The sequence below is a fragment of the Lathyrus oleraceus genome, chromosome 3 (assembly GCF_024323335.1).
Source record: "Lathyrus oleraceus cultivar Zhongwan6 chromosome 3, CAAS_Psat_ZW6_1.0, whole genome shotgun sequence".
NCBI classification, from domain to species: domain Eukaryota; kingdom Viridiplantae; phylum Streptophyta; class Magnoliopsida; order Fabales; family Fabaceae; genus Lathyrus; species Lathyrus oleraceus.
This window is the reverse complement of record NC_066581.1, coordinates 72764880-72784889: the sequence shown is the minus strand read 5'-3', so window position 1 is coordinate 72784889 and position 20010 is coordinate 72764880. Positions and strand designations below refer to the sequence as shown.

Genomic DNA, 20010 nt, shown 5'->3' with positions numbered 1-20010 from the left:
AAAATAAGAAGATGGAGTGGAGAGACCATCATCGCCTTAAAAAGACGTAATAAATGAGTCAAATATAACAAATAAAAAAAATCTATATCTTAAGGATAAAAAATATGAGTTTAATTGAAATGCACTGACAGTGTAAAGATATTTTACACTGTCAGTTAATCACAGCCATTGATTTTTTAGAGAAGTTTAACTTTTTCTATAATCACATGTAAAGTAACCCAAACGGATGATTGTGATGTATTGACCGTGTAAATTTTTTTACACTGACAGTGCATAACAATTAAACTCAAAAAATATTACATTTTTTTACACAAAAAGAAAGAGATTACATTTAAAAAACCAAAGTTGAAACTCCTTTTAAAAAGACTATTGAGTAGTATATAGTAGTTGACTACTATTAAACGGACCGTTTTATATTTAGAAGCCAAGACAAAAAGCATATCCGAGATCTAGCTAGATAAACGGTCCAGATTTATCGACCGTTGCATTTAAATCCCAACCCAAACTTTTTCTTTTCTATTCAAATTCAAACGCTGTCCATAACTAAACCCACTTCTTCACCTTCATCCTCATTCACTTTCCAAATGAAACACTCAACAATCTAATCTTCTTTTCTCTTTCCAATTTTTCATTCTCATTCTTACTGAAACATGGTGAACACTTCTTCTTCCTCTCCGGTGAAGATCACCGTATCCTCGGGCGGAAAAGCCGGAGGAAGTCGAAGAAGCATTGGTCTCACAAGTCCACAACCACGTCCTTCAGTCTCCAACAACAACAACAATAATGTCAACCCTAATTCTCCTCTCACCAACAGATCCAACAGGCTTTCCACCGGAATCAGCGCCGGAAGGAGGTTATCAGCTGGCGGTAACTACTCCGATGCTACTGAAGAAACAACTACAGAGTATGTCTCATACACAGTTCATATTCCTCCTACGCCAGATCGGATGCCACTTTCGTCTTCACAAACAAGCCTCCCGGAAGAAAATGCGAGAAACAACCCTAACTACATCTCCGGTACGATCTTTACCGGAGGTTTTAACTCTGTCACACGAGGTCATGTCATCGAATGCTCCGACAACCGTGATAGTCAGCCGCTGAAATCTAAATTGATCTGTGGAATGAAAGGATGTGATGAGGACGCGATTAAGGGTTGTACTTGTGAGTGTGGGTTCAAAATTTGCAGGGATTGTTACAAAGAGTGTTGTGGAAATGGAAATGGATATGGAAATCGAGGAGGTGGTAATAAATGTCCGGGTTGTAAAGAACCTTACAACAATGTTAGTGATAGCGAACAAGAGGAGGAGGAAGAAGAAGAGGTGTCTGAGTGTGAAGATCAAGCTTTGCCTTTACCTTCCATGGCGGAATTCAAGCTGGATAAGAGGCTTTCTCTTGTGAAATCTTTTAAAGCTCAGAATCATCCACAGGATTTTGATCATACTCGTTGGCTCTTTGAAACTAAAGGAACTTATGGTTATGGAAATGCTGTTTGGCCTAAAGATGGATATGGTTCCAATGGATACGAACCCCCTCCGGATTTTGGGAAGAAAAGTAGAAGACCTTTGACTAGGAAAGTTGGGGTTTCAGCTGCAATTCTCAGTCCTTATAGGTGAGTCTTTTCGAATTCCAAGCTTTTGATTTTGATTTTTGGCTTTTGATGAAAACACAACATGTTTGACTGAATTCTAAGTTTCCAATTCCTAATGTGTTTGTGTTTGTTTGTTTGTTAAGGTTGCTAATTTTGATGCGTCTTGCTGCACTTGGTTTGTTTCTGACATGGAGGATTAGACACCGGAACCATGAGGCAATGTGGCTGTGGGGAATGTCAGTGACTTGTGAGCTATGGTTTGCATTTTCATGGCTTCTTGATCAGCTTCCTAAGCTGTGTCCAGTGAACAGAGTTACTGATTTGGCTGTTTTGAAAGACCGGTTTGAGTCACCCAATCTGCGAAACCCAAAAGGGAGGTCTGATCTCCCGGGAATTGATGTATTTGTTTCAACAGCAGATCCAGAAAAGGAGCCACCTCTTGTCACTGCAAACACCATTTTATCTATCCTTGCAGTTGACTATCCAGTGGAAAAAGTTGCTTGTTATTTGTCTGATGATGGTGGAGCTCTTTTGACATTTGAAGCTCTTGCAGAAACTGCTAGTTTTGCAAGAGTTTGGGTTCCTTTCTGTAAAAAACACCAAATTGAGCCAAGAAATCCTGAAGCTTATTTCGGTCAGAAGCGCGATTTTCTCAAGAACAAAGTTAGGTTGGACTTTGTTAGGGAGAGGAGAAGGGTGAAGAGGGAATATGATGAATTCAAAGTGAGAATCAATTCCTTACCTGAATCTATTAGGAGAAGATCTGATGCTTACAATGCTCATGAGGAGTTACGAGCCAAGAAGAAACAGATGGAAACAGGTTCTGATATATCTGACCTCATTAAGGTCCCTAGAGCAACTTGGATGTCTGATGGTTCTCATTGGCCTGGAACTTGGCCATCAGCAGAACCTGACCACTCTAGAGGTGACCATGCTGGTATAATTCAGGTAATAACTTCTTCAACATTATCAATTTATTGGTTGTGTCTTGTATGGAATGATAGCAATGTAGTGTTTTATGTGCACTACTATAGAGTTTGAATCATAGTTCAGGTAATTTACGCAACATGATCAACTACTTGATGTTGTCTTGTGTGTAATAATAATACTGTTGTGTTTTATGAGTGTTACTACACCGCATAGACCGAAGATATTAGACACCACTACTATAGAGTTTGAATCATAGAATTAGGCAACTTCTTCAACATTATCAACTGCTTGGTGCTGTGTCTTGTGTGTAATAGTCTACTGTTTTATACTAATGTAGTGTTTGAAGCATAGATTTAGGTATCTTCTTCAGCATTGTCAACTACTTGGTGCTGTGTCTTCTGTGTAATAATGTAGTGTTTTATACTAATGTAGTGTCTGATGCATAGAGTATCATTATCTTAGTGTTGTGTCTTGTGTTTAATAATAATAATGCTGTGTTTGTTAATCTGTTTTTGCAGGCAATGTTGGCTCCACCAAATGTAGAACCAGAATATGGCACAGAAGCAGATGGAGATAACTTGATTGACTCAACAGATGTTGACATTAGGTTGCCAATGCTTGTTTATGTGTCTCGAGAGAAGAGGCCGGGATACGATCACAACAAGAAAGCTGGCGCCATGAACGCTCTTGTTCGAACTAGTGCCATCATGTCCAATGGGCCATTCATACTCAATCTTGACTGTGATCATTACATCTACAACTCATTGGCCATCAGAGAAGGTATGTGCTTTATGCTCGACAGAGGCGGTGACAGGATATGTTATGTTCAATTCCCTCAAAGGTTTGAAGGCATTGACCCTAGCGATCGATATGCAAATCACAACACTGTTTTCTTTGATGTGAGCATGAGAGCTCTTGATGGTTTACAAGGTCCAATGTATGTTGGAACTGGCTGCATATTCAGAAGAACAGCTCTTTATGGTTTTAGTCCACCTAGAGCTTCTGAACATCATGGATGGTTTGGAAGAAGGAAAATTAAGTTGTTTCTGAGAAAGCCTAAGGTGTCAAAAAAGGAAGAAGATGAAGTTTGTGTGCCAATCAATTGCGATCACAACGACGATGATGCAGATATAGAATCCCTGCTTCTTCCAAAAAGGTTTGGAAATTCTACTTCTCTAGCTGCATCCATTCCAGTAGCAGAATATCAAGGAAGGTTGCTTCAAGATTCAAAAGGAAATGGAACACAAGGAAGGCCTGCAGGTTCTCTAGCCGTGCCTCGCGAGCCGTTAGATGCTGCTACCGTTGCCGAGGCAATTAGCGTCATATCTTGTTACTACGAGGATAAAACCGAGTGGGGGAAAAGAGTAGGGTGGATATATGGTTCAGTCACAGAAGATGTTGTGACTGGTTACAGAATGCACAACAGAGGGTGGAGATCAGTATACTGTGTGACAAAAAGAGATGCATTTAGAGGAACAGCTCCAATCAATTTAACAGACAGGCTACACCAAGTGCTTCGTTGGGCGACAGGTTCAGTCGAGATCTTCTTCTCAAGAAACAACGCCTTATTGGCTAGTCCTAGAATGAAATTCTTGCAAAGGGTAGCATATTTCAATGTTGGAATGTACCCTTTCACTTCAATGTTTCTGATTGTGTATTGCTTCCTACCTGCACTATCCTTATTTTCTGGACAGTTTATAGTCCAGTCTCTCAGTGTAACTTTTCTAGTGTTCTTGCTTGGAATCACAGTCACACTATGCTTACTTGCACTACTCGAGATCAAGTGGTCAGGTATCACACTACATGATTGGTGGAGAAATGAACAGTTTTGGTTAATCGGCGGAACGAGTGCACATCCCGCAGCTGTTTTACAAGGATTGTTGAAGGTGGTAGCAGGAGTTGACATCTCATTCACATTAACATCAAAGTCAGCAACACCAGAAGATGGAGAAGACGAGTTTGCTGATCTTTATATAGTGAAATGGAGCTTTCTAATGGTACCTCCAATCACAATTATGATGGTGAATACTATTGCTATTGCTGTGGGAGTAGCTAGGACTCTCTATAGTCCATTTCCACAATGGAGCAGACTTGTTGGAGGATTGTTTTTCAGCATTTGGGTTTTGTGTCATCTTTATCCGTTTGCAAAAGGGCTTTTGGGAAGAAGAGGAAAGGTTCCAACAATCATCTACGTTTGGTCTGGTTTACTCTCAATTATTATTTCTTTGCTCTGGGTTTATGTTCACCCTCCTGCTGGTGGAAGACCACAAGATTTCATGAATTTTCAGTTCCCTTGATTAGTTTGAGGAAGGTGATGAAGTTTCTCTACTTCATGTTGCATCTGTATTTGTTTGTTGTAATATTTTGGAAAATTTAGTTTGTGTTGTTGTGTGACATTATCGATATATATAGTACTACTATATTCAAGAGAGAGAGAGAAAAGTAGGAATTTGCAAACTTGGTGCTGTAGTTGTTAATCTCAAATGACTGAGATGATAATATTGAATGTGTAAAGGTGCATTCTATTATGGTGTTTATCACTATTTTTACATGATTTCATTCTTGATTCTAGTTTTCTTTCATTTTGTGTCTAATATGAGATGGTATTTGGAAAAAGAGCAAAATAGTATGAGTGATGAAAAGTCATTGAATATGTTTGTCTATTTTTCTTTATCAAGAAAGACAGCTCATATACAAGAACAAGATTCCACCTACAGCTTATAGAATTTTAATTTTGATGTAGCATGATTGGGACATAGACCTATTTCTTAAGTTATCACAAGAATAAGAACCCGAATCATCATGATTGATGCTATTAATTAGGAATAATCTTTGGATTTATTGTGAATAATTTATTTTTATAGAATAGGAAATTACTCATTACAAGTTATAATTAGTTATTATGAATTGTAATCACCGGTAATTACTGACACTATTATATATAATATCAAATGCAATGAAAAAGACGTCAAGTCAATTTTCCTGACATGGTATCAGTAAGTTCGATCAAAACTGGAAAATCTTGTTATCTTGGCTGAACATCGATCCCCCATTGGTTCGCTATCGTAATTGTGTTCTTTGTTCGTGTTCGTTTTGAAATCCTTTCTTTCGAATTCGAAACCTTGTAGCTGCTTGATATTCTAAATCCTTGGTTGCCGTTTCGTGATTTCGTCTTGGAGATTCTTGTTGTTGTGTTGTTATCGCAATCGATTTTTGTTCTTGCTCATTTGGTTGCGTTCAACCTCGTCGATCAAACCTATTGCCATCATGATTATCTATTGGGTTTAGGGCTTCAGTTTGTTGTTGCAATTTTTTTTTGTTCTTGGCTGTTCTTGGTTCGTGATTCTGGGTGATAATCTTCTGCTTTTGCCGCTCCTTCCATATCGTGGTATATGATTGTGGTCTTGTTGTTGTTCGTGGGTGGTACTGTTACTACGGTTTGTAATTATTCTTGTTGCTGACCACTTAGTGTTATTATATAATAATAATAATAATAATAATAATAATAATAATAATAATAATAATAATAAAGTAATTAGTGTGATTGTATCCGGTGACATAATAATTTAGATGGCTTCAGAAAATGATAAGAATTTTTGTGTCTGATTTATCGGAAATGATTATTCAATTTGGGAATTTCAATTAAAAATTATGTCAATGGAAAGAGATTGTGGACTCACTTAGATGGTATCTCCAAGGCACCAACTGAGAAAGTTGCACCAGATACGTGGGAAACTAAAGATGCTCAAATAATCACTTGGATCCTCAGTACTATTGATCCTCAAATGATCAATAATTTACGTCCATTTTGAACTGCTCAAGAAATGTGGAACTATTTGAAGCGTATTTACAACCAAGACAATGCATCCAAGCGCTTTCAATTGGAGTTGGAGATAGCTAATTACAAACAAGGTGCTTTATCTATTTAAGAATATTATTCTGGTTTTCTGAATATGTGGACATAACACTCTTCTATTATACATGTTGGTGTTCCCAAGACTTCTCTCGCGGTTATCCAAGAGGTCTATAACACAAGTAGCCGAGATTAATTTCTCATGAAGCTTCGTCCAGAATATGAAGTTGTCAGAGGTGCCTTGCTGAACAGGAATCTCGTTCCTTCTTTAGATACATATGTTGGAGAACTTCTAAGGGAGGAACAACGAATTGTTACTCAAGGAGCCATGTCTCATGATACAGTCATTTCCGAGTCAGTGACGGTTGCATATGCTGCTCAAAGTAGATGTAAAGGTCATGATATGAGACAAGTTCAGTGCTTCTCTTGCAAACAATTTGGTCATATTGCTCGTAGATGCAATAAGAAGTTTTTTAATTACTGCAAGCAACATGGTCATATTATCTCTGAGTGTCCCACACGTCCTCCACGACCAACACAACGTTCAGTGTTGGCATTCCATGCAACTACAAATTCTGCAGTTGGTCCTTCCATTAATGCGGCACCAAACAATGGTGCTATACATCCTGAATTGATTCAACAAATGGTACTTTCCACTCTTTCGGCCTTGGGAATTCTGGGTAAGTCTTCTAATGTTTCTCGCATATGGTTTCTTGATTCGAGTGCATCCAATCACATGACATGTTCTTCAGAATATTTGCACAATTTACAATCTTATCGTGGTAATAAAAAAATTCAAATAGCTGATGGTAATACTTTACCTATTACTGATGTTGGCGACATAAATTCTGTTTTTCGGGACGTGCTTGTATCACATGGACTCGCTTCTAATTTATTATATGTTGGTCAATTGGTAGATAAAAATTATGATGTTAACTTTTTTAGTGCTGGTTGTCTTGTGCAGGAGCAGATGACGGGGAAGGTGATTGCGAAGGGACCTAAAGTGGGAAGAATATTTTCACTCGAGTTTATTTCGAGTCATTTATCTCTTGCTTGTAATAATGGTTTGAATTCTTATGAGGATTGGCATATAAAATTGAGTCATCCAAGCTCTTCTGTTTTGTCTCATTTATGTAAAACTGGTTTGTTGGGAAATAAAATTGTTATTTCTAATGCCTCTATTTCATGTTCTGTTTGCAAATTGGCTAAAAGTAAAACACTTCCTTTTCCGTCTGATGCTCACCATGCCTCCACTTGTTTTGAGATGATTCATAGTGATGTATGGGGAATGTCTCATGTAGTTTCTCATGCTCAGTATAAATATTTTGTCACATTTATTGATGATTATAGTCGTTTTACTTGGATATATTTTCTCCGTTTAAATCTGAAGTGTTTTCTATGTTTATGAAATTTTTGACATATGTTGAAACTCAATTTCAAGCAAGTGTTAAAAATTTTCACTTTGACTCTAATGGTGAGTACATGTCTCATAAGTTCCAGGAATACCTTCAACAAAAAGGAATCTTGTCTCAACGATCTTGTCCCAATACCCCTTAACAAAATGGTATGGCAAAACGTAAGAATCGTCATTTGCTTGATGTAACACGTACCTTACTTCTCCAAGCTTCTGTACCATCCCGATTTTGGGTGGAGGCTCTTTCCACAACTGTCTTCTTGATCATTCGTCTTCCTTCTACGGTTATTGATCTTGATTCTCCTTTCTTTTGTCTTTGTAAAATTCATCCTGATTATAATGCTTTACATACTTTTGGGTGTGTGTGTTTTATTCACTTACCTCCATTTGAAAGGCATAAGCTTGGAGCACAGTCCGTTCAATGTGCATTTATGGGATATAATCACTCTCATTAGGGATTTATGTGTTATGATGCCACTAACCAATTTCTAGGAATGTGACATTTTTTGATAATCAATTTATGTTTCCATGTGTTTCTCCTGCCATTAATGATATTGTTACTCTTCCTAAATTTTCTATTATGTTGATGATATGGTTATTACTGGTTCTGATCATGTTTCCATTCAGCGACTTAAGCAACAGTTAAAGGCCTCATTTCACATGAAAGATCTGGGTAATCTACATTACTTTCTTGGTCTTGAGGTTCATTATACATCTAAGGGCATCTTTCTCCATCAACACAAGTATGCTACAAATTTGATTTCTATGGCCGGTCTCGAATCGGCTAATCCGGTAGATACTCCTCTTGAGGTTAATGTTAAATATTATCGTGATGATGGTGATCTTTTGCCTGATCCCTTATTGTATCGACAACTTGTGGGTAGCCTCAACTACTTGACTATTACTCGCCTTGACATATCTTTTGTTATTCAACAAGTAAGTCAATTCATGCATTCTCTTCACCATCTTCACTTGGCTGCGAATCGTCGTATAATTTGCTACTTAAAGGGAACCTCTCATCACATATAATTCTTTTCTGTTGGAATTTCTCTTCAGTTGAGTGCTTATAGTGATGCTGATTGGGTAGGATATCCTGATACTCGTCGATCTGTTACTGGTTGATGCATGTTTCTTGGTTCTTTATTGATCTTGGAAAAGCAAGAAGTACTTTGGCTTGTTCAGAAATCGTGTCATGTTTGCTGCTTGTTCAGAAATACTTTGGCTTTGTGGTCTTTTGGCTGAACTTGAATTTCTCCAAACAGAGCCAACTTCACTTTATACTGACAATACAAGTGTCATTCAAATTGTTACAAATCCTATTTTTCATGAACGCACCAAACATATAGAAGTTGATTATCATTCAATATGTGACGCCTACGATGATCGAGTGATATCACTTCCTCACGTTAGTACTTAGTTTCCGGCTGCAGGTATTCTTACCAAGGTTGTTCCACGCCCACGATATCAGTTTCTTGTTAGCAAATTGATGTTCCTTGACCAACCACATCAATTTGAGGGGGGATATTAATCAGGAAATAATCTTTGCATTTATTATGAATAATTTACTTTCATAGAATAGGAAATTAGTCATTATGAGTTGTAATTAGTCACTATGAATTATAATTACCTATAATTACTGATACTATTATATATAGTATCAAATGCAATGAAAAAGACATCAAGCCAATTTTCCTGACAGATTCAACAATATGACTCCCGAACCATGAGAAACGAAAAACATGTTCATGTTACATGTATATGTGGCGATATCCATATATTCTACCGCCCCAGACTAAGTCCTTGTCAGTTTGAACCCTTTTTATTTAGCTTCATATTCACAACTAAGCCATGAAAAGAAATGCATATTTTTCACCGTTCTGGATTGATTAAAGACCCATAAAACTCACTCAATTTATAGGTTCAATTCAGTCAAGGCAGTCAAATGGTTGAGAACTCCAACCTCGAAGTTGTTCAAAGGGAGAATGACTCCCATCTGAGAAAACCAACACATTAAACCAACTACATGTGTTTGTCGCTCCCAAATAGATTCACCTTCCAGTTTGATAACGATCCCATATCCTGATAAGCTAGCTCCAACCTATCCTCGCCGGTGTAGAAGGACTCAGTTCTCAGGATCTTGTCATCTTCTCAAGAGTAATCCTCAATATTAGTAGGAAAGATTGAAGTTGATTTTTGTTTCTTGGAGGGGGATTCTAAAACTAGCTTCATTTTGCTTGAATCCACCTCTACCTCTTATCTCTTGAACTAAGAATCTTAAAGTTTTTCATACATCTATGCCAAAACCATATTTAATATGATTCATTTTTACGTTATATTTTCTCCTTTCAAAGAATTTTGTAGATGTGTGACATGGTCATTTCTTGACATGGATTTGACCTCAATATAATCTATGTATACTTGAAAAAAATAAGGCCATAGAAAATTAAGCTCATTTAATTTTGGTATATCAACTCCTACATTTTTAATATGAATGACATGCCCACACACTCAAAACTTCCTAATGATCCTGACCATTTAAATGTCATTTTGGATACATTTCATCTGGAATGAAAATTTAGTTATGTCCTAAATATCCATTCATTAAACTTAAAGTTTCTTTACAAGACGATGAGTCCATTAACATGTCAATTATAGACGTAAGATGTTCGTCCTTAGGATTCATGACATTTAAGTCTCTAAAATCTACATAACTCTGAAAGAACCACTTTTCTTAACAAAAGAAACTATATTATATACCCAATCGATATACCTAGTCGTTCAAATGAACTTTTCCTTTATAAATATTTCATTATCTTCTTTGATCTTGGAACCCATTTTAGGTGAAAATCTCCTTGGACTCTATTGATTTCCTTTTTCCCCAACCTCAAAGATAATTCATGTTATACTAAACTCTGTTCTCGGCTTGACATATCTATGTAGTCCGTGTAAAAAAACATTTATATTCTCTAAGTTTTTTCATCATTTCTTGCTTCAAATCTTCATCGAGTAGAGATATTACTAAAATCACCATAGTTTCGTCACATTCTTATGTTAATTTGACTTATTTTCAAGTGGATCCTGAGCATCTAGTTTACCAATTTATTATGATTAGTCATTTTTGAAGCCTAGGTGTTCATTATAAAAAATGAAATGAGAGTTTTATTTATATTTTGGTCATTCTCATTTTTAACATTTTGGGTCATGAAAATTTTGTCTAATATGAGTGCATTTTCGTTATTCAACGTCAAACGTTGTTCATCAAGCATTGTTTCATAATCAGAGTCACTATAATAACTATCTATTGTATTTATACTTCATATGTTATTATATGTTCATATTTTCCCTCGAAAGTCACGTTGAATTCATTCTCGGCCTCAAAGGCCTCACTTAACTCTATTTCGACTAGATAAGCCAAATTTGAAGCAATAAAGCTCGTTTTATGCATTCTAAGACTTAATTGGTGGCTGTTAGTTTGGGAAATTTGGTGTAATATTTTGATAATAAATATAAATGTATGAGATTTCTAAGTATAGAATAACCTATATATGGTTTCGATATTTTGATAAAGTGAAGAGGCGAGTTTGACTCGCTTATCAGATGTATTAGGACTTCGTCTATTTTAAGTTTAAGGTTTAGATAATCTAGAAAACTACAAAGTCTGATTTGGAAGAGTCTCAGGAACATATCCACAAGATTATGATCACTTTCTCTTTAAAACACATTCAGAATCTTGAAAAGGGTTATGTTGATCTGGCATATTTGATAGAAGCAAAAATGATATAAATTCACAAGCTAAGTACAAATAACTAAATCATTTCGACATCATGCTCCAAGGCTCTTTAGAAGAAAATTTTGATAGAAGTAGTTAAAAGATTTAAAAGACGATTCGAAACAACAACAACAACAGATCAAAGCAGTTCAAATATCGAAGACACGTGGAAGCAGACTAGAAGGCTGAAGCCCACGTAAGGGAGTACATGTCGATTTCTATGAAGATAACCGTTATTAAAAGTTAATATTGTAATAGTATATAAGACGAGTTAAGGAATGTATACAAGGTCACAAGATTAATTAAGTATTCTCTATAGAACTCAAGTCACAGAGAGAAAAGAGTTTGTGAGAAGATGTTTGAATCTGCATCCTTTCTCTTAATCTTTTAAATTCGAAGCATTTACTTGAGTGATTTTTTATTATGTTCTTTGTTTATTCCTCATTTTTAAAGTAATTATGAATTTATTCCTATTAGAGTTTATGTCCAAATTTTCGACATTCAAGCACTAATATTCAAAGCTTGAACATATTTTATTAAATTATTTGCACAATATGTCCTAGGATTTTTTCGAGTTTAATCCTGTAAGTGAATGAAAACTTGTGATTTGATTTACAAAAAATAACGGTAAACAGTGGCCAATATTTGGCCATAGTCATCATCTTCCTCGATGACACGTACTTTAAAACCTAACTAAGAATTCAAGGTAATCTTGACATTTTTTTCTATATTTCTTCCATTGTTCGAAGGTATATATCTTGCAAGAACCAATTTATTCTAACATCTTGTTTGTATTTATAAATCACGCAATTACTATTTTTAAGGTAGTGCCATTAGATTCATTGCAAAATGTTACAATCAAAAGGAAGACATAAATTTGGATGAAACTTATGCCCATGTAACATGATTAGAAGTCATAATTAAGGATGCTTATAGATTTCTCAAACATTATATTTTCTTAAACTCTTCCAAATGGATGTAAGGAGTAAGTTTTTGAACTGTTACATCCAGAAGGAAGTGTATGTTGATCATCCTCTCGCTTTTATGAATCTTTTCTTAATCATGCTTTCAAAATGAAAAAGGCTCTCTACAATATGAAACAAGCTCCTAGAGCATTGTATGTGTGTGTGTGTGTGTGTGTGTGTGCTGATAAGTATATAAATGATGATCATGATGTTAGGGATCTTCTCTGTGTTTTGATGACGACAACACTAATGAATTTTGAAGTATGTGTTAATTTATTTCCAACTCTTTAATGATGGTGATTAACTTGAATATATCTCAAGTCTCATCAAGTATAATATTGAAGGTTCTAGTGAAATGCTTATATGATCAATATATTTGTCAAAGGAAGTTGGAAACTTCAGAGTTATGAAAGAAAGAAAATGTGAAGTCTTGCATGGTCGTGTCTCTCTGAGTGACCAGAGTCTTCTGAAATTAGGAGAGTAACTCCTAAGATACTAAGACAACTCTCACACACATACTTAAAATACTTTTAAGGCCTCTCTTTATTTAACATAATCAGCTAAAAATACTTTTAAGACCTAATCAGTTGATAAGGAGACTATATGTTTGATTAGGAGACTTATTCTAACTATCTAATCGATTAGATAATGCTTAATCGAGTCTATAACTGATTATGACAGTCTCTTAATGATTGACAATTGCTCTATATCAAAGCTTTCTATTAGGACATTAATTCGGCCAATGGATTATTTCCATTTTGAACCAAATTATTTCATATATAAAGGAGGATTCTCCTCACTTTATTTCATACCACAATTCCGAGCTTTACTAATTCTTTACATTTTATCACTCTCTTCTCTCTCTTCAAATATTTTCTTTCGCCAAAGTTGCCTTAGGGCCTTGTGAGTGAAAAACTACTTGTGAGGAAAGAGTTGTAGTCGTTTCGTGCCATTTATTTTTACTTTCAAAAGTGCGATATTCTAGAGGAATTGAGTTTGGTTCTTGATATCAACCATTAAAAATCTCGGTTTGGTTATAGAACTCAGTCTGCAAAAGTTCTATTTGGTTATTGACATTATTTGGTGAAATCTCTACTCGATTCGTGAGTTCATCCTGTGGAAAAACTCTCTTTTAGTTGATAGACAAACAAATGTAAAATCTCTCTAGGGGGTCTGAGTATTTTCCTCTCTAGAGGATAGATAAGACATTGTATTCTTAAGTGCCTCATATATCTTTCTCAAATTCTGAGTCTTCTTTTGAAAATCCCTAACTTGGAAGTTGTTGCTTTTTTTTTGTTAGTTTCCTCCTTATCCTTTTTTTTCTTTAAAGGGTACTTTTTTACATATCTCTCAAAGGTTTGAGCGTAGCTTTATTGAATACCAAACTTTTGCGAGGATATAACATAGCGTCTTAATGGTGTTTCATTTCTCCTACATAAATTATATCACTGAATCATTATTATTATGATAAAATTTGTTTGAGGTTCCTTTTTGAACTTTTCTATCACAACATCAATGTTTTTGTCCTCTACAAACAAAACTTCTATATATGACAAAGATTTAATTGAGGTTCTACATAATGTGAAATCATCTAGAATTTATCTTAGTATACTTTCAGTGGAACCTTGATCTTGTCACAAAAAAAAGACTTAAATGCACTTTTGGTCCTCATAATTTGAATTTTTTTTAAGTTTTACTCTCCTATTTTAAAAACCAATTTTTCGTTCCCTTAACTTTATTTTTCTTGAGATTTTCATGGTCCCCCTCCATTTGACCGTCTCATTAATGATGTGGCATAGGTACAGTACAACCACGTCATATTTAATGAATATTTTAATTCAAAATATTTAATTTTAATTTTAAAAAACAATTTTAAATCAAATAATAATTTTAATAAAAAAATTAAAATCACTTTTAAATGCAAACCTAGAAACATGAACGTGAACCCTAGTTCCTCTTTTGAAACCAAATACGAAAGCCATCAAGCCTTCTTCATCTTTCTCCAAACCTTAATCTATTTGTAATATTTGTTTGTTACTTTCCAAATTTCAAGAGTTTATTTAACTTATTTAATGTGTTTTTGCTCGTATGGTTGAGTTTTATGCAAGATCTATAAGAAGAAACACATGGGAAAAATATTGCTGCAAAAAGAGGACTATTCAACACTTCTATTTAATGATTCTACAATAGGGAATAACGATGAACAAGAAAGTATGAACATCAACCTTACAAGTAGTTATTCACTTACTTATCTTTTGAATATGAATTACTTTGCTCTAATATTATATTATGGTCCAATCTTTGATTTTCAAATCAATAATTCAAATATTAGGAAAGACCATTTTGTAAAACCTCAACAAGTTGAAAGGACCGACCATTATGAAGCAGATTCACAAAATAACGTCACAAATCATTTATCTCAGACTCAATTTTAAAATTGGTTCAGTATTTGTCAAAAAGATATATAACTAATTCGATCAAAATCAACTCGTTTCATCAGAATATTAAACACAGTTAAACTACATTAATGAAAAGTTCACTAGAAATATAACAAACTTCCCTGAGATGTGTAGCCTAGTGGTATGGATTCTGGACCGTCATATTCTTTTATCATTAATTCAGCTAATAACATTCATGACCTATATTGAGAACATGAACAAATTCACATGGATGAGGAATATTTAGAACTAGACACGTACACAAGCAATATACAAGTAAGTGTTATTGAATTATGATTGATAATTATTGTTGTTTGAAGAAACAGTTTTAAATATATCAATATGAATGTCTTTGTTATTGGTTTTGCTTTTGATTTAAAATATAAGCTAATTAACTTGATATTTTGTAGCCTTATTTTATTATAGAAATTATTGATTTTTTTCCATTTAAATTTCACTATTTAAAAAAGCACTTGATATAATGCTTTTTTGAGCCGTTATTAAACAAATATTTTTCATCCATGTGTCAAAGTAAACATACTATTGTTATCCATAAAAAACTTGCTTCTTCTATCATGTTTATAAAGCAAATCATGCAATGATTGAGGAAGTATAAGGTGATGTGGATTCACATTCCTATTTTGGGAACAACATGTAGTAAAATTTGTTCTTGATGCACTATATTGCTTTGATACTCTCTCTTTGACTCGCATGATTACACCACTATGTACTCACCAATGCATTTTGATTTTCCAATGTCCTAGTATTGTGACTTTGATTCTTGAAAAAAAAATCAACAAACACAATGCAATGTTAATAAACTTTGATTTTTAAATTTGAATATCACTCATATAATCAAGTATCAGGATTTTTTTTAGACTTATAAGGTGGACTATCACACAAATTCTAAAATTTATTATAGTTAAATCATAATTAAAATGGTTATCATAAAATATTTATCTCTACTAAGACGATTATAGATATAATGCGAGATATATGAACCACAACATCATCTTAGTAGTTTAAATCATATGTAATTATTTGTTATCACCTTGATTAACAAAATCGTCATGTAAATTAATTAATAGATATTCTTACTTTTTAAAATTAAAAATAGTAGTAAAATTATTTTTTAATAGATACTTTATGTACTTGATAAAAGTATAATATTGTTGAAAATCTCCCAAAATCTATGAAGAATTTCAATCAATCTTGATGAACAAGATTGTTATTACCCACACAATAGCAATGAAAAGAGAAGAACAATGGAGAAAAAAAGAGTGTATAGAACGATGAAGGAGAAGAAGAATTAAATTCTGCAGAGTTTCTCTCTGCCCACAAACTGTGGAAAACTTGTTATTCACTTTGCAACTGCAAAATACTGTGAATACTCTATTCACATCTGTTACAAAATAAGGGTTACTCCCTCTATTTATAGATTTTAGGTTAACTTGGACCTCAAGTCAAAGCCCAAAACTATAAAAAAAACCAAAATAGCTAACACTACTCAATACACTAGGTGGTTAGACACTTCCTTGCTTCTGTCGAGCAACCTACTTCGACACAAGGAATTACAATTCAACACACCACCTAATTCATTGTGTCTAAGCTATCTACATTCATTATAGCTCTTAGTCTTCTAAACACTTCGATTTGCACTCTCTTCGTCATGATGTCTGCAATCTGATTCTCAATTCTGCAGTGTTCCACATTCATCTTCCCGTCTACTACCTGCTCTCGAAGATAATGGAACCTCATCTCGATGTGTTTTCTTCGACCATGTGTTATCGGATTCTTCGCCAGATTGATAGCTGACATGCTGTCGATCTTCATGGTAATTGCTCCATGACTCTTTGTTGTTATCTCTTCGATCAGATTCACCATCCATGTTGCTTGACATGCACAAAGAGAAATAACTATGTATTCTGCTTCACACGACGATAATGCCACTACTGGCTCCTTTCTCGAACTCCAAGCAACTGGTGTACCACCTAACATAAACACATAACCAGTCGTGGATTTTCGATCCTCGGCATCACTACACCAACTTGAGTCGGTGTATCCCACTAATTTGCATTCTTTTCCTTCATCAGATGCAGGAAACAAAATGCCATAATCGAGAGTTCCTTTCAGATACCTTAGTATCCTCTTCGCCGCTGCTAGATGTGATACCTTTGGCTTCTGCATGAACCTACTCACCATACCTACACTGTATGCTAAGTCAGGCCTTGTATGACACAGGTATCGAAGTGACCCAATAAGTCTTCTATATTGGGTTGGGTCGACATCATCTTCATCTAAATCCTTCGACAGTTGTAATCTGGGCTCAGTTGGAGTCGAAGTTGGGTTGCAATCTTGCATCTCAAATCTCTTGAGAATTTCGCCTGCATACCTTCTTTGGTGCATCATCAAACCTTTACCACTCTTGTAGAATTCGATGCCAAGGAAATATGAAATGTCACCAAGATCTGACATTTCGAATTCCTTGTTGAGATTACCTTTGAAGTCTTCGATCTCCTTCTTGCAACTACCTGTTATCAACAGGTCATTGATATAGAGACATAGTATAAGCAATTCACTCTTGCTTCTTCTTACATATACTCCATGTTCAGATTTGCACTTTACAAATTTCTTCTCCCTTAGAAAGCCATCTATTTTCTTGTTCCAAGCTCTTGGAGCTTGTTTAAGTCCGTACAAGGCTTTATGCAGCCTGTACACCTTTCTTTCTTCGCCATATTTCACAAACCCAGCTGGTTGTGCAACATAAACTTCTTCTTTTAAGGGTCCATTAAGGAATGCACATTTCATATCCATCTGACACATCTGCCAGTTGTTCATGTTTGCTAGACCAACAACCAACCTGATTGTTTCGATCCTAGCAACAGGTGCAAAAACTTCATCGAAGTCGATTCCTTCTTTCTGAAGAAATCCTTTCGCCACAAGTCTCGCCTTGTGTCGAGTCACTTCTCCATTGGGATTCAACTTCACCTTATATACCCACTTCACATCGATTGCCTTCTTGTCTTGGGGCAATTCAACAAGTGACCAAGTGTTATTGACTTTGATTGACTTCAGCTCTTCGTCCATTGCTTTCATCCACTTCGAATCTTTCAATGTGTCAGCTGCATTGACAAGTTCGACATCTGCGTAGAAAGCATAATGTACCAGCTCACCTTCTTCATCGACCACATCATCTGATGTAATCACACATTCTTGCAATCTCGTAGGCATATGTCTTGTTCTTTGTGTAAGAACAAAAATTGTTCTACAACAGATTCCTTGATTTTGATGATAACAAAGGATGAAACCAAAAATGGCACCCTAACGAAAAGTTTCTAAGTGTGCAGGGTTCTAAAGAAAGAAGGAAGAAATCTGATGATGTCATCAGATACAGAACCAGATCAGAAGCATATTATCATATGATCAGAAGCATCTGAAGTGGAAACACGTTCATGAAAAACCTAACTCTGAGCAAAACAGCAAAGTATCAGAAGCATCTGAACAAGTAGTTAGCTCTAGAAGTTCTGACTCTGAACAAAGGGTTGTCCAACTTCAGAAGCTCTTGGCACTATCTGAAGAATCCATCAGAACTCTAAAAAGATCAACATCAGAAGCAAGACTCCAAGATTCTCAGATACACAAAGACTCTGATTATGGATTTACTAATCATGAAAGAGTAACGTTAAAGTCAAGAAAAGATTTGCAAAATGGATTTCCTAAAAGAGAAAGAGACGTTAATCTCCATTTTCAATAAAGAAGATACTATATATGGTAAGTAGTCATTTCAAGGAGAAAAAGTTATCCTGCAGAAGCTGTTTTTGTTATGGCGTAAACTCATCTTATTACTCATCAGTTTCAACTACTACCTCATTGATCTATATAAAGGATTGCAAATCAACATTCAGCATGACATACAACATATACAAGAAAAAATCATACTGAAACATCAACACAAGAAAACCCTCTTGCTCTCTAAGATCTTCACGAAGCTTTTGCTTATTACGTGAAAAACTCTTGTTCTTACTATTGTAATATCTGCTTTCTTAGAAGCACTCTAGATTACATAAATCTTTCTTCTATTGTTTGTTGATTTCCTCAAGTGACTCTGTGTAGTCTGTATACTTGAGAGGGCTAAGAGATTTTTATCTTAGACGTTGTTTGTAATCTTTCAAGATTAGTGGATTAAGTCCTTGTTGAAGGCGAAATCACCTTGGCCGGGTGGACTGGAGTAGCTTTGTGTTATAAGCGAACCAGTATAAAATCCTTGTGTGATTTTCATTTTGAAAAACGCTTATTTTTCCAAAACAATTCAAACCCCCCCTTTCTTGTTTTTTCTCACCTTCAATTGGTATCAGAGCTTAGGCTCTGTTATTGATTTTCTAATCAAACACTTAACAGTGTAGAGAGATCCAGTACGAGAAAAACTATGGCTCACACAAATGAAAAGGATAGTTACAACGCTAAGCCTCCTGTTTTTGATGGAGAGAAGTTTGACTACTGGAAAGATAGGATCGAAAGTTTCTTTCTGGGTTATGATGCTGACCTTTGGGACATTGTCACAGATGGATACACACCTCCAGTCTTAGAAAATGGAGCTGAAGTTCCCAGAAATAAGATGTCAGAAGATCAGAAACGTATCTTCAAAAATCACCACAAGGCCAGAACAATACTTCTAAATGCTATATCTTACAACGAATATGAAAAGATCACCAACAGAGAGACAGCCAAAGATATACTTGACTCTCTGAAGATGACTCATGAAGGAAACTCCCAAGTCAAAGAGACGAAGGCTCTGGCGCTTATCCAGAAGTATGAAGCCTTCAAAATGGAAGATGACGAAGCTATAGAGGCTATGTTTTCTAGATTCCAAACTCTTATTGCAGGTCTCAAGGTGCTAGACAAAGGATACACAACTGCAGATCATGTTAAGAAGATAGTCAGAAGCCTTCCAAAGAAATGGAGACCTATGGTTACTGCTCTGAAGCTGTCAAAGGATCTGAACAATATCAGCCTTGAAGAACTTGTCAGTTCTCTCAGAAGCCATGAGATAGAA

At 35.3% G+C, this 20010-nt stretch overlaps 1 protein-coding gene across 1 annotated transcript; it reads left to right on the top strand.

Moving 5' to 3' along the window:
• Positions 1–522: 522 nt before the first annotated feature.
• LOC127132638 (cellulose synthase-like protein D5) lies at positions 523–5077 on the top strand. The gene is made up of 3 exons (XM_051061599.1): positions 523–1609; positions 1732–2536; positions 3037–5077. The coding sequence occupies exons 1-3, from the start codon at positions 651–653 to the stop codon at positions 4813–4815; spliced, it is 3543 nt and encodes a 1180-aa protein (XP_050917556.1). The 5' UTR covers positions 523–650; the 3' UTR covers positions 4816–5077.
• The last annotated feature ends 14933 nt before the right edge of the window (positions 5078–20010 follow it).

Coding starts and splice junctions, on each gene's coding strand:
- LOC127132638 (XM_051061599.1), top strand. CDS start 651: ATGGTGAACACTTCTTCTTCCTCTCCGGTGAAGATCACCGTATCCTCG. Junction 1,610..1,731: donor GCAATTCTCAGTCCTTATAG/GTGAGTCTTTTC, acceptor TTGTTTGTTAAG/GTTGCTAATTTTGATGCGTC. Junction 2,537..3,036: donor ACCATGCTGGTATAATTCAG/GTAATAACTTCT, acceptor CTGTTTTTGCAG/GCAATGTTGGCTCCACCAAA.